Below are 15,254 nucleotides of genomic sequence, written 5' to 3' on the forward strand. Positions count from 1 at the left end.
GGGGCGCTGTGGGTGCAGTGCCGCTCAGTCACCGCCAGGGGGCGCTGTGGGCAATGCAGCCCTATGGGGGCGCTGTGGGCGATGCAGCCCTATGGGGGCGCTGTGGGTGCAGTGCCGCTCAGTCACCGCCAGGGGGCGCTGTGGGCAATGCAGCCCTATGGGGGCGCTGTGGGCGATGCAGCCCTATGGGGGCGCTGTGGGTGCAGTGCCGCTCAGTCACCGCCAGGGGGCGCTGTGGGCAATGCAGCCCTATGGGGGCGCTGTGGGCAATGCAGCCCTATGGGGGCGCTGTGGGTAATGCAGCCCTATGGGGGCGCTGTGGGCGATGCAGCCCTATGGGGGCGCTGTGGGTGCAGTGCCCCTCAGTCACCGCCAGGGGGCGCTGTGGGCAATGCAGCCCTATGGGGGCGCTGTGGGCAATGCCGCCCTATGGGGGCGCTGTGGGTGCAGTGCCCCTCAGTCACCGCCAGGGGGCGCTGTGGGCAATGCAGCCCTATGGGGGCGCTGTGGGCGATGCAGCCCTATGGGGGCGCTGTGGGCAATGCAGCCCTATGGGGGCGCTGTGGGTAATGCAGCCCTATGGGGGCGCTGTGTGTTTGCAGTTTCGCTGTGTCACCGCCAGGGGCGCTGTGGGCAATGCAGCCCTATGGGGGCGCTGTGGGCGATGCAGCCCTATGGGGGCGCTGTGGATGCAGTGTCTGTGTGTGACCACCAGGGGGCGCTGTGGGTGCAGTGCCGCTCAGTCACCGCCAGGGGGCGCTGTGGTCAATGCCCTTTTATGGGGGCGCTGTGGGTGCAGTGTCGCTGTGTTACCGCCAGGGGGCGCTGTGTCCCTATGGGGTCACTGTGTCCCTATGGGGTCTCTGTGTTTCTATGGGGTCATTGTGTCCCTCTGGGGTCACTGTATTCCTATGGGGTCACCGTATGTCTATGGCGTCTCTGTGTCCCTATGGGGTCTCTGTGTCCCTATGGGGTCACTGTATTCCTATGGGGTCACCGTATTTCTATGGTGTCTCTGTGTCCCTATGGGGTCACTGTATGTCTATGGGGCCATTGTGTCCCTATGGGGTCGCCGCGTGGCTGCAATGCCGCCGTGTGGCCACCCGGGGGCGCTGTTCTATGGTGTCTCTGTGTCCCTATGGGGTCACTGTATCTTTATGGGGTCACTGTATTTCTATGGGGTCACTGTATTCCTATGGGGTCACTGTATGTCTATGGGGCCATTGTGTCCCTATGGGGTCACCGCGTGGCTGCAATGCCGCCGTGTGGCCACCCGGGGGCGCTGTTCTATGGTGTCTCTGTGTCCCTATGGGGTCACTGTATCTTTATGGGGTCACTGTATTTCTATGGGGTCACTGTATTGCTATGGGGTCACTGTATGTCTATGGGGCCATTGTGTCCCTATGGGGTCACTGTATTTCTAAGGGGTCTCTGTGTCCCTATGTGATCCCTGTATGTTTATGGGGTCACTGTATTTGTATGGGACCATTGTGTCCCTATGGGGTCGCCGCGTGGCTGCAATGCCGCCGTGTGGCCACGCGGGGGCGCTGTTCTATGGTGTCTCTGTGATCCTATGGGGTCACTGTATCTTTATGGGTTCACTGTATGTCTATGGGGCCATTGTGTCCCTATGGGGTCGCCGCGTGGCTGCAATGCCGCCGTGTGGCCACGCGGGGGCGCTGTTGTATGGGGTCACTGTATTTCTATGGGGTCACCGCACTGCTGCAATGCCGCCGTGTGGCCACGCGGGGGCGCTGTTGTATGGGGCCGTTGTGCCGCGGTGTTTTTGTAGGGTCGCCGTGTTGACAATGGGCGGCGCCGCGGTTGTGTGGGGCGGCTGTGGGTCTGTGGGGCCGCTGTGGGTCTGTGGGGCCGCTGTGTGTCTGTGGGGCCGCTGCGGTGTTCCTATGGGGCCGCGGTGGTGTTTTTATAGGGCCGCCGCCGCCGCTGCCGCTTTTGGGCTGAAAAGAGGCGATTTTGGGGGCACTGAGCGGCTCTGTGGGGTGGGGTGGGGGGGGGGGGGGGGGTTAAGCTATGGGGCGGGGATGGGGGTGGATCTATGGGGCGGGGTGGAGATACGGGGCGGGGATGGAGCTATGGGGCGGGGGTGGAGATATGGGGCGGGGATGGAGCTATGGGGGGAGGGGGGTGGATCTATGGGGCGGGGATGGGGGTGGATCTATGGGGCAGGGGTGGATCTATGGGGCAGGGATGGAGCTGTGGGGGGAGGGGGGTGGATCTATGGGGCAGGGATGGAGCTATGGGGCGGGGATGGAGCTATGGGGCGGGGGTGGGGGTGGATCTATGGGGCGGGGGTGGAGATATGGGGCAGGGATGGATCTATGGGGCGGGGGTGGAGATACGGGGCAGGGATGGGTGTGCATCTATGGGGCGGGGATGGAGCTATGGGGCAGGGATGGAGCTATGGGGCGGGATGGAACTATGGGGGGAAGGGGTGAATCTATGGGGGGATGGGGGTGGATCTATGGGGCAGGGATGGAGCTATGGGGGATGGGGGGTGGATCTATGGGGCAGGGGTGAAGATATGGGGCGGGGATGGAGCTATGGGGCGGGGGAGGATCAAAGGGGCGGATCTATAGGGCAGGGGACGATCTGTGGGGCGGATCTGTGGGGCAGGGGAGGATCTATGGGGCGGACCTATGGGGCAGGGGAGGATCTATGGGACGGGGGCGGATCTATAGACCGGATCTATGGGGCGGATCTATGGGGCAGGGGCGGATCTATAGGGTAGGGGAGGATCTATGGGGCAGGGACGGATCTATAGGGTAGGGGCGGATCTATGGGGCGGATCTATGGGGCAGGGGAGGATCTATGGGGCGGATCTATGGGGCGGATCTATAGGGCAGGGGAGGATCTATGGGGCGGATCTATGGGGCGGGGGCGGATCTATAGGGTAGGGGAGGTTCTATGGGGCGGATCTATGGGGCAGGGGAGGATGTATGGGGCGGATCTATGGGGCGGGGGCGGATCTATTGGGCAGGGGAGGATCTATGGGGCGGATCTATGGGGCAGGGGAGGATGTATGGGGCGGATCTATGGGGCGGGGGCGGATCTATGGGGCAGGGGCGGATCTATGGGGCAGGAGACGATCTATGGGGCGGATCTATGGGGCAGGGGAGGATCTATGGGGCGGATCTATGGGGCAGGGGAGGATGTATGGGGCGGATCTATGGGGCGGGGGCGGATCTATGGGGCAGGGACGGATCTATAGGCCGGATCTATGGGGCGGATCTATGGGGCGGGGGCGGATCTATGGGGCAGGGGCGGATCTATGGGGCAGGGACGGATCTGTGGGGCAGGGGAGGATGTATGGGGCGGATCTATGGGGCGGGGGCGGATCTATGGGGCAGGGTAGGATCTATGGGGCGGATCTATGGGGCGGGGGCGTATCTATGGGGCGGGGGCGGCTGTATGGGGCGGGGCGGTGGGGCCGGCAGTGGGGCGGACGGTGTCGGGGCCGCATTTGGGCCGAAGGCGGCGGCGGAGCGGGACGCGCTGTGGCGCTATCGCGACATCGGAGGCGCCGTCGCGACAGCGGCGCGGGGGATCTCCGGGCGGCGGCGGCGGCGGCGGCGGATATCGCGACAGAGGCGACGATGTCGCGACAGAGCGGCGGTATCGCGGCGGCACCGCCCGCCCTCCTCGTGTGGCTCTGCGCCGCTCTGAGCGCTGCAGGTGAGGGGGGGGGACTGGGAGGGACTGGGAGCACTGGGAGCCCTTACTGGGAGCACTGGGAGCACTGGGAGCCCTTACTGGGATGGACTGGGAGCACTGGGATGGAATGGGAGCCCTTACTGGGAGCACTGGGAGGGAATGGGAGCACTGGGAGCCCTTACTGGGAGCACTGGGAGGGACTGGGAGCACTGGGAGACCCTACTGGGAGCACTGGGAGCACTGGGAGCCCTTACTGGGAGCACTGGGAGGGAATGGGAGCCCTTACTGGGAGCACTGGGAGGGACTGGGAGCCCTTACTGGGATGGACTGGGAGCACTGGGAGGCACTGGGAGCCCTTACTGGGAGCACTGGAAGCCCTTACTGGGAGAACTGGGAGGGAATGGGAGCACTGGGAGCCCTTACTGGGAGCACTGGGAGGGACTGGGATGGACTGGGAGCCCTTACTGGGAGCACTGGGAGCCCTTACTGGGAGGACTGGGAGGCACTGGGAGGGACTGGGATGGACTGGGAGCCCTTACTGGGAGCCCTTACTGGGAGCCCTTACTGGGAGGCACTGGGAGCACTGGGAGCCCTTACTGGGAGCACTGGAAGGGACTGGGAGGGAATGGGAGCCCTTACTGGGAGCACTGGGAGGGACTGGGATGGACTGGGAGCCCTTGGGAATGGGAGCAATGGGAGCCCTTACTGGGAGCACTGGGAGGCACTGGGAGGGACTGGGAGGGACTGGGAGCCCTTACTGGGAGCACTGGGAGCCCTTACTGGGAGCACTGGGAGCACTGGGAGGCACTGGGAACCCTTACTGGGAGCACTGGGAGGGAATGGGAGCCCTTACTGGGAGTACTGGGATGGACTGGGAGGGACTGGGATGGACTGGGAACCCTTACTGGGAGCACTGGGATGGACTGGGAGCGTTACTGGGAGCACTGGGAGAGAATGGGAGCCCTTACTGGGAGCACTGGGAGGGACTGGGAGTCCTTACTGGGATGGACTGGGAGCACTGGGAGGCACTGGGAGCCCTTACTGGGAGCACTGGGAGAGAATGGGAGCCCTTACTGGGAGCACTGGGAGGGACTGGGAGTCTTTACTGGGATGGACTGGGAGCACTGGGAGGGATTGTGAGTCCTTACTGGGATGGACTGGGAGCACTGGAAGGGACTGGGGGGGAATGGGATCCCTTACTGGGAGCACTGGGAGCCCTTACTGGGAGCACTGGGAGGCACTGGGATGGACTGGGAGCACTGGGAGGGAATGGGAGTCCTTACTGGGAGCACTGGGAGGGACTGGGAGGGACTGGGATGGACCGGGAGTCCTTACTGGGAGCACTGGGAGGCACTGGGAGCACTGGGAGCCCTTACTGGGAGCACTGGGATGGACTGGGAGCCCTTACTGGGAGCACTGGGAGGCACTGGGAGGGATTGGGAGGACTGGGAATGGTTACTGGGATGGACTGGGATATACTGGGGTATACTGGGATATACTGGGATGGACTGGGAGGAGCACCGGGACCACATGGGGCACTGGGATGAACTGGGATGAACTGGGATATACTGGGAGGGACTGGGATATACTGGGATGGACTGGGAGGAGCACCGGGACCACATGGGGCACTGGGATGAACTGGGATGGACTGGAATGAACTGGGATATACTGGGATATACTGGGATGGACTGGGATGGACTGGGAGGAGCACTGGGACCACATGGGGCACTGGGGTGAACTGGGATATACTGGGGTATACTGGGAGGGACTGGGATGGACTGGGATATACTGGGAAGGACTGGGAGGAGCACCGGGACCACATGGGGCACTGGGATGAACTGGGATGAACTGGGATGGACTGGGATGGACTGGGATATACTGGGATGGACTGGGATATACTGGGATATACTGGGATGGACTGGGAGGAGCACCGGGACCACATGGGGCACTGGGAGGGAGTGGAATATACTGGGATATACTGGGATGGACTGGGATATACTGGGAGGGTCTGGGAGGAGCACAGGGAGCACATGGAGGGCCGGGGGGGGAATGGGATGGACTGGGAGATACTGGGAGGCACTGGGAGGCACTGGGATGGACTGGGAGGGGAACTGGGAGATACTGGGATGGACTGGGAGATACTGGGAGGCACTGGGATGGACTGGGAGGAGAAATGGGAGATACTGGGAGGCACTGGGATGGACTGGGAGGGGAACTGGGATATACTGGGACGGACTGGGAGATACTGGGTTGTACTGGGAGCACTGTGAGGCACTGGGATATACTGGGAAGGACTGGGAGATACTGGGAGGCACTGGGAGATACTGGTATGGACTGGGATGGACTGGGAGATACTGGGATGGACTGGGACATACTGGGATGGACTGGGAGATACTGGAAGGCACTGGGATGGACCGGGAGGAGAACTGGGATATACTGGGATGGACTGGGAGGAGAACTGGGAGATACTGGGATGGACTGGGAGGGGAACTGGGATATACTGGTATGGACTGGGAGATACTGGGATGGACTGGGAGGGACTGGGATGGACCAGGAGGAGAACTGGGATATACTGGGAGGGACCGGGAGGAGAACTGGGAGATACTGGGAAGGACTGGGAGGAGTACTGGGAGCACTGGAGTGTACTGGGATATACTGGGATGGAATGGGATGGACCGGGAGGAGCACTGGGTTATACTGGGGGGCACTGGGATATACTGGGATGGACTGGGATGGACCAGGAGGAGCACTGGGGTGTACTGGGAGGCACTGGGAGGAGCACTGGGGTGTACTGGAATATACTGGGATGGACTGGGATGGACCAGGAGGAGCACTGGGAGATACTGGGAGGCACTGGGAGGAGAATTGGGGCGTACTGGGATGGACTGGGATATACTGGGAGCACTGGGATATACTGGGATGGACTGGGATGGACCAGGAGGAGCACTGGGATATACTGGGAGGCACTGGGAGGAGCACTGGGGTGTACTGGGATATACTGGGAGCACTGGGAGGGACTGGGAGGAGAACTGGGATATACTGGAATGGACTGGGAGGAGAATTGGGGCGTACTGGGATGGACTGGGATATACTGGGAGCACTGGGATATACTGGGATGGACTGGGATGGACCAGGAGGAGCACTGGGATATACTGGGAGGCACTGGGAGGGACTGGGAGATACTGGGATGGACTGGGAGGCACTGGGATGGACTGGGAGGAGCACTGGGATCTACTGGGCTGTACTGGGATATACTGGGATGGACTGGGATGTACTGGGATGTACTGGGAGGAGCACTGGGATGGACTGGGATGGACTGGGATATACTGGGAGGAGCAGTGGGCTGTACTGGGATATACTGGGGTATACTGGGATATACTGGGATATACTGGGATATACTGGGAGGAGCAGTGGGCTGTACTGGGATATACTGGGATATACTGGGATATACTGGGAGGAGCAGTGGGCTGTACTGGGATATACTGGGATATACTGGGATATACTGGGAGGAGCAGTGGGCTGTACTGGGATGTACTGGGATATACTGGGCTGTACTGGGATATACTGGGATATACTGGGAGGAGCACTGGGGTGTACTGGGATATACTGGGATATACTGGGATATACTGGGCTGTACTGGGATATACTGGGATGTACTGGGAGGAGCAGTGGGCTGTACTGGGATATACTGGGATATACTGGGATATACTGGGCTGTACTGGGATATACTGGGATATACTGGGATGTACTGGGATATACTGGGCTGTACTGGGATGTACTGGGATATACTGGGATATACTGGGATATACTGGGCTGTACTGGGATATACTGGGATGTACTGGGAGGAGCAGTGGGCTGTACTGGGATATACTGGGATATACTGGGATATACTGGGCTGTACTGGGATATACTGGGATATACTGGGATGTACTGGGATATACTGGGCTGTACTGGGATGTACTGGGATATACTGGGATATACTGGGATATACTGGGCTGTACTGGGATATACTGGGATATACTGGGAGGAGCAGTGGGCTGTACTGGGATGTACTGGGATATACTGGGCTGGACTGGGATATACTGGGATATACTGGGATATACTGGGAGGAGCAGTGGGCTGTACTGGGATATACTGGGATGTACTGGGATGTACTGGGATATACTGGGCTGTACTGGGATATACTGGGATATACTGGGAGGAGCAGTGGGCTGTACTGGGATATACTGGGATATACTGGGATATACTGGGCTGTACTGGGATATACTGGGATATACTGGGCTGTACTGGGATGTACTGGGATATACTGGGATATACTGGGAGGAGCACTGGGGTGTACTGGGATATACTGGGCTGTACTGGGATATACTGGGCTGTACTGGGATATACTGGGATATACTGGGAGGAGCAGTGGGCTGTACTGGGATATACTGGGATGTACTGGGATGTACTGGGATATACTGGGATATACTGGGAGGAGCAGTGGGCTGTACTGGGATATACTGGGATATACTGGGAGGAGCACTGGGCAGACGTATGGAGCGCCGCTATGGGGCTGTGGGACCCCCGGGACCCCCCGGTCCCATAGGGGCAGTCGTGGCCCCATATATCCCCTATATGTGCCCTATATGTGCCCATATATCCCCTATATGTCCCCTATATGTCCCCATATATCCCCTATACGTCCCCTATATGTCCCCATATATCCCCTATATGTCCCCTATATGTCCCCATATATCCCCTATATGTCCCATATATCCCCTATATGTCCCATATATGTCCCCATATATCCCCTATATGTCCCATATATCCCCTATATGTCCCCTATATGTCCCCATATATCCCCTATACGTCCCATATATCCCCTATATGCTCCCATATGTCCCCCATATCCCCTATATGTCCCCTATGTGTGCCCTATATGTGCCCATATATCCCCTACATGTACCCTATATGTGCCATACATGGCCCCATATATCCCCTATATGTCCCCTGTGTGCACTATATGTCCCCTATGTGTGCCCTATATGTGCCCATATATCCCCCATATCCCCTATATGTGCCCTATATGTGCCATACATATCTTTTGTATGTCCCCTATATGTCCCCATATATCCCCTATATCCCCCATATGTGCCCTATACGGCCCCTATATGTTCCCATATGTCCCCCATATTCCCTATATGTCCCCTATGTGTGCCCTATATGTGCCCCTATATCCTCTATATTCCCTATATGTGCCATACATGGCCCCATATATCCCCTATATGTCCCCATATATCCCATATATGTCCCCATATATTCCCTATATCCCCTATATGTGCCCTATACGGCCCCTATATGTTCCCATATGTCCCCTAAATCCCCTATATGTCTTCTATGTGTGCCCTATATATGCCCTATGTGCCCATATATCCCCTACATGTACCCTATATGTGCCATACATGGCCCCATATATCCTCTATATGTCCCCTATATCCCCTATATGTCCCCTATGTGTGCCCATATATCCCCTATATGTGCCCTATATGTGCCTCATATGTTCCCATATGTGTCCATATATCCCCTATATGTGTCCTATATGTGCCATACATGGCCCCATATATCCCCTATATGTGCCCTATATGTGCCCTATATGTGCCCTATGTGTCCCCATATGTCCCCTATATGTCCCTTATGTGTGCCCTATATGTGCCCATATATCCCCTATATGTGCCCTATGTGTCCCTAATATGTGCCCTATGTGTCCATATATCCCCTATATGTGCCCTTTATGTGCCATACATGGCCCCATATATCCCCTATACGTGCCCTATATGTCCCCATATATCCCCTATATGTCCCATATATGTTCCCATATATCCCCCATATCCCCTATGTGTGCCATACATGTCCCCATATATCCCCTATATGTCCCTTATGTGTCCCTTATATGTGCCCTATATGTGCCCTATATGTGCCATACATGGCCCCATATATCCCCTATATGTGCCCTATATGTTCCCATATGTGTCCATATATCCCCTGTATGTGCCCTATATGTGCCCATATATCCCCTATATGTCCCCTATGTGTCCCCTATGTGTCCCCTATATGTGCCCATATATCCCCTATATGTCCCCTATATGTGCCCATATATCCCCTATATGTCCCCTATATGTGCCATACATGGCCCCATGTATCCCCTATATGTCCCTTATGTGTGCGCTATATGTGCCCATATATCCCCTATATGTCCCCTATGTGTGCCCTATATGTGCCCTATATGTGCCCTATATGTCCCCATATATCCCCTATATGTGCCCTATATGTCCCCATATATCCCCCATGTGTGCCCTATGTGTCCCCATATGTCCCCTATATGTCCCCTATGTGTCCCCTATATGTGCCCTATGTGCCCATATATCCCCTATATGTGCCGTACATGTCCCCATATATCCCCTATATGTGCCCTATATGTCCCCTATATGTGCCCTATATGTGCCATACATGTCCCCATATGTCCCCTATATGTCCCCTATGTGTCCCCTATATGTTCCCTATATGTGCCCATATATTCCCTATATGTCCCTTATATGTGCCATACATGGCCCCATATATCAGCTATATGTGCCTTATATGTCCCCATATATCCCCTATATGTACCATATGTGTCCCCATATATCCCCCATATCCCCTATATGTGCCCTATACGTCCCCTATATGTCCCCATGTATCCCCTATATCCCCTATATGTCCCCTATGTGTCCCCCATATCCCCTATATGTGCCCTATGTGTGCCATACATGGCCCCATATATCCCCTATATGTCCCATATGTGTGCCCTATATGTCCCCATATATCCCCTATATGTGCCCTATGTGCCCATATATCCCCTATATGTGCCCTATATGTCCCCATATATCCTCTATATGCCCCCTATATGTGCCATACATGTCCCCATATATCCCCCATACGTCCCCTATATGTGCCCATATATCCCCTATATGTCCCCTATGCGTCCCCTATATGTGCCCATATATCCCCTCTGTGTGCCATACATGGCCCCATATATCCCCTATATGTCCCATATATGGCCCCTATATGTTCCCCTATGTGTCCCCCATATGTCCCGTATATGTCCCCTATATGTCCCCTATATGTCTCCCATATCCCCTATATGTCCCATATGTGTGCCCTATATGTCCCCATATATCCCCTATATGTCCCCTATGTGTCCCCTATATATGCCCTATGTGCCCATATATCCCCTATATGTCCACTATATGTGCCATACGTGGCCCCATATATCCCCTATACGTGCCCTATATGTGCCATACATGTCCCCATATATCCCCTATGTGTGCCATACATGGCCCCATATATCTCCCGTATCTCCTATATGTGCCATACACGACCCCATATATCCCCTATATGTCCCTATATGTTCCCATATATCCCCTATATGTCCCCATATGTCCCCATATCCCCTATATGTGCCCTATATGTGCCATACATGGCCCCATATATCCCCTATATCCCCTATATGTCCCCTATATGTGCCCTATACATGCCATACATGGCCCCATATATCCCTATATGTGCCATACATGGCCCTATATATTCCTATATGTGCCCTATATGTGCCTTATATGTTCCCATATGTGTCTATATATCTCCTATATGTCCCCTATATGTGCCCTATATGTGCCATACATGTCCCGATATGTCCCCTATATGTCCCCTATGTGTGCCCTATGTGTCCCCATATGTCCCCTATATGTCCCCTACGTGTCCCCTATATGTGCCCTATGTGCCCATATATCCCCTATATGTGCCCTATATGTGCCCTATATGTCCCCATATATCCCCTATATGTGCCCTATATGTGCCATACATGGCCCCATATATCCCCTATATGTCCCCTGTGTGCACTATATGTTCCCATATATCCCCTATATGTCCCCTGTGTGTCCCCTATATGTGCCATACATGGCCCTATATATCCCCTATATGTCCCCAGATGTCCCCCATATCCTCTATATGTGCCCTATATGTGCCATACATGGCCCCATATATCCCCTATATCCCCTGTATGTCCCCTATATGTGCCCTATATGTCCCCATATGTCCCCTATATGTGCCCTATATGTGCCATACATGTCCCCCTATATCCCCTATAGGTCCCCTATGTGTTCCCATATATTGCCTATATGTCCCCCATATGTCTCCTATATGCCCCCATATACGTCCCCATATTTGTCCCCTATATGTCCCCCTGTATACCCCCATACATCCCCTATATGTCCCCCATACGTCTCTCCCCGTATATATCACCCCATATATATGACCCCATATAAATAACCCCCATATATATGACCCCATATAACCCCATACACATGACCCTGTATACCATCCGTCCCTGGCCCTATACCCCCTTCTGACCCTATATATCCCCTTCTGACCCTATATACCATCTCTCCCTGGCCCTATACCCCCCTCTGACCCTATATATCTCCCTTTGACCCTATATAGCATCCCTCCCTGGCCCTATACCCCCCTCTGACCCTATATATCCCCCTCAGACCCTATATACCATCCCTCCTTCTGACCCTCTATACCCCCCTCTGACCCTATATATCTCCCTCTGACCCTATATAATCCCCCCCAGGCCCTATACCTCCCTCTGACCCTATATATCCCTCTCTGACCCTATATACCATCCTTCCCTGGCCCTATACTCCCCTCTGACCCTATATATCCCCCTCAGACCCTATATACCATCCCTCCCTGGCCCTATAACCCATCTGACCCCATATACCATCCCTCCCTGGCCCTATACCCCCCTCTGACCCTATATATCCTCCTCTGACCCTATATACCATCCCCCCCAGGCCCTATAACCCATCTGACCCTATATATTCTCCTCTGACCCTATATAATCCCCCCCAGGCCCTATACCTCCCTCTGACCCTATATATCCCCCTCTGACCCTATATAATCCTCCCCAGGCCCTATACCTCCCTCTGACCCTATATATCCCTCTCTGACCCTATATACCATCCCTCCCTGGCCCTATAACCCACCTGACCCTATATACCATCCCTCCCTGGCCCTATACCCCCCTCTGACCCTATATATCCCCCTCTGACCCTATATATCCCCCTCTGACCCTATATACCATCCCTCCCTGGCCCAATAACCCACCTGACCCTATATACCATCCCTCCCTGGCCCTATACCCCCCTCTGACCCTATATATCCCCCTCTGACCCTATATACCATCCCTCCCTGGCCCTATACCCCCCTCTGACCCTATATACCCCCCTCTGACCCTATATATCCCCCTTTGACCCTATATAGCATCCCTCCCTGGCCCTATACCCCCCCCTGACCCTATATATCCCCCTCAGACCCTATATACCATCCCTCCTTCTGACCCTATATACCCCCCTCTGACCCTATATATCCCCCTCTGACCCTATATAATCCCCCCCAGGCCCTATACCTCCCTCTGACCCTATATATCCCCCTCTGACCCTATATATCCTTCTCTGTCCCTATATACCATCCCCCCCCAGGCCCTATACCCTCCTCTGACCCTATATATCCCCCTCAGACCCTATATACCATCCCTCCCTGGCCCTATAACCCACCTGACCCTATATACCATCCCTCCCTGGCCCTATACCCCCCTCTGACCCTATATATCCCCCTCTGACCCTATATATCCCTCTCTGTCTCTATATACCATCACCCCCCAGGCCCTATACCCTCCTCTGACCCTATATATCCCCCTCTGACCCTATATACCATCCCTCCCTGGCCCTATAACCCATCTGACCCCATATACCATCCCTCCCTGGCCCTATACCCCCCTCTGACCCTATATATCCCCCTCAGACCCTATATACCATCCCCACCCAACCCTAAACCCCACCCCCCCCTCTGGCAGCGGCCAATGGGAATTCTTTAGGATCGGGAATGGGATCGGGGCTGGGGGGGGCCCTATAGGGGATTGGGGGTCCTATAGGAGATTGGGACCCTATAGGGGATTGGAGGCATTTGGGGTTTTAGGGCCCTATAAGGGATTGGGGGCATTTGGGGTTTTGGGGCCCTATAGGGGACGGGGGGCCCTATATGGGATTTGGGGCCGTATGGGGGATTTGGAGCAATATAGGGACATTGGGGGCCCTATAGGGGATTGGGGGCACTATAGGGGATCGGGGCTTTATAGGGGATTTGGGGCTCTATAGGGGATTTGGGGCCCTATAGGGTATTATGTGTCCTATAGGGGATTGGGGCCTTATAGGGGATTTGGGGCCCTATAGGGGATTTGGGGCCCTATAGGGTATTATGGGTCCTATAGGGGATTGGGGGTCCTATAGGGGATTTAGGCTCATATGGTGTCCCATAGTAGAATTCCTATAGAGCCCCCATAGCGTCCCCATAACTGTGCCCCATAGCTGTGCCCCATAGATCCCCCATAGATCCCCTACAGAGCCCATAGGTGTGCCCCATAGATCCCCTACAGACCCCATAGCAGTGCCCCATAGCTGTGCCCCATAGATCCCCTACAGACCCCACAGCTGTGCCCCATAGATCCCCCATAGATCCCCTATAGACCCCACAGCTGTGCCCCATAGATCCCCTATAGACCCCACAGCTGTGCCCCATAGCTGTGCCCCATAGATCCCCTATAGACCCCATAGCTGTGCCCCATAGATCCCCTATAGACTCCTCAGCAGTGCCCCATAGATCCCCTATAGACCCCATGGCTGTGCCCCACAGCTGTGCCCCATAGCTGTGCCCCATAGATCCCCTATAGAGCCCCATAGCTGTGCCCCATAGATCCCCTATAGGCCCCACAGCTGTGCCCCATAGATCCCCCATAGACCCCATAGCAGTGCCCCACAGCTGTGCCCCATAGATCCCCTACAGACCCCATAGCTGTGCCCCATAGATCCCCTATAGACCCCACAGCTGTGCCCCATATATCCCCTATAGACCCCATAGCTGTGGCCCATAGCTGTGCCCCATAGATCCCCCATAGACCCCATAGTTGTGCCCCATATCTGTGCCCCATAGATCCCCCATAGATCCCCTATAGACCCCACAGCAGTGCCCCCTAACAGTGCCCCCATAGGTCCCCTATAGACCCCATAGCTGTGCCCCATAGATCCCCCATAGATCTCCTATAGACCCCATAGCTGTGCCCCATAGATCCCCCATAGATCCTTTATAGACCCCACAGCTGTGCCCCATAGCTGTGCCCCATAGATCCCCTACAGACCCCATAGCTGTGCCCCATATATCCCCCATAGATCCCCTATAGACCCCACAGCTGTGCCCCATAGATCCCCATAGACCCCATAGCTGTGCCCCATAGATCCCCTACAGACCCCATAGCTGTGCCCCATAGATCCCCTATAGACCCCACAGCTGTGCCCCAGAGCTGTGCCCCATAGTTCCCCTATAGACCCCATAGCTGTGCCCCATAGATCCCCCATAGATCCCCTATAGACCCCACAGCTGTGCCCCATAGATCCCCTATAGACCCCACAGCTGTGCCCCATAGATCCCCTACAGAGCCCATAGCT

General features: G+C 55.8%; 1 protein-coding gene across 1 annotated transcript in view; it reads left to right on the forward strand.

Moving 5' to 3' along the window:
- Positions 1–3,413: 3,413 nt before the first annotated feature.
- Positions 3,414–15,254, forward strand: part of LOC112533535 (collagen alpha-1(XI) chain-like) — a gene marked incomplete at its 3' end in the record, with an annotated part of 58,908 nt that continues 47,067 nt past the window's right edge. Inside the window, exon 1 of the mRNA XM_040656642.1 lies at positions 3,414–3,696. Within this exon, the coding sequence (XP_040512576.1) occupies positions 3,414–3,696 (283 nt within the window). The remainder of the gene's footprint in view (positions 3,697–15,254) is intronic.

This window comes from Gallus gallus (assembly GCF_016699485.2).
Source record: "Gallus gallus isolate bGalGal1 chromosome 16 unlocalized genomic scaffold, bGalGal1.mat.broiler.GRCg7b 16_unloc1, whole genome shotgun sequence".
In the NCBI taxonomy this organism is placed as follows: Eukaryota; Metazoa; Chordata; class Aves; order Galliformes; family Phasianidae; genus Gallus; species Gallus gallus.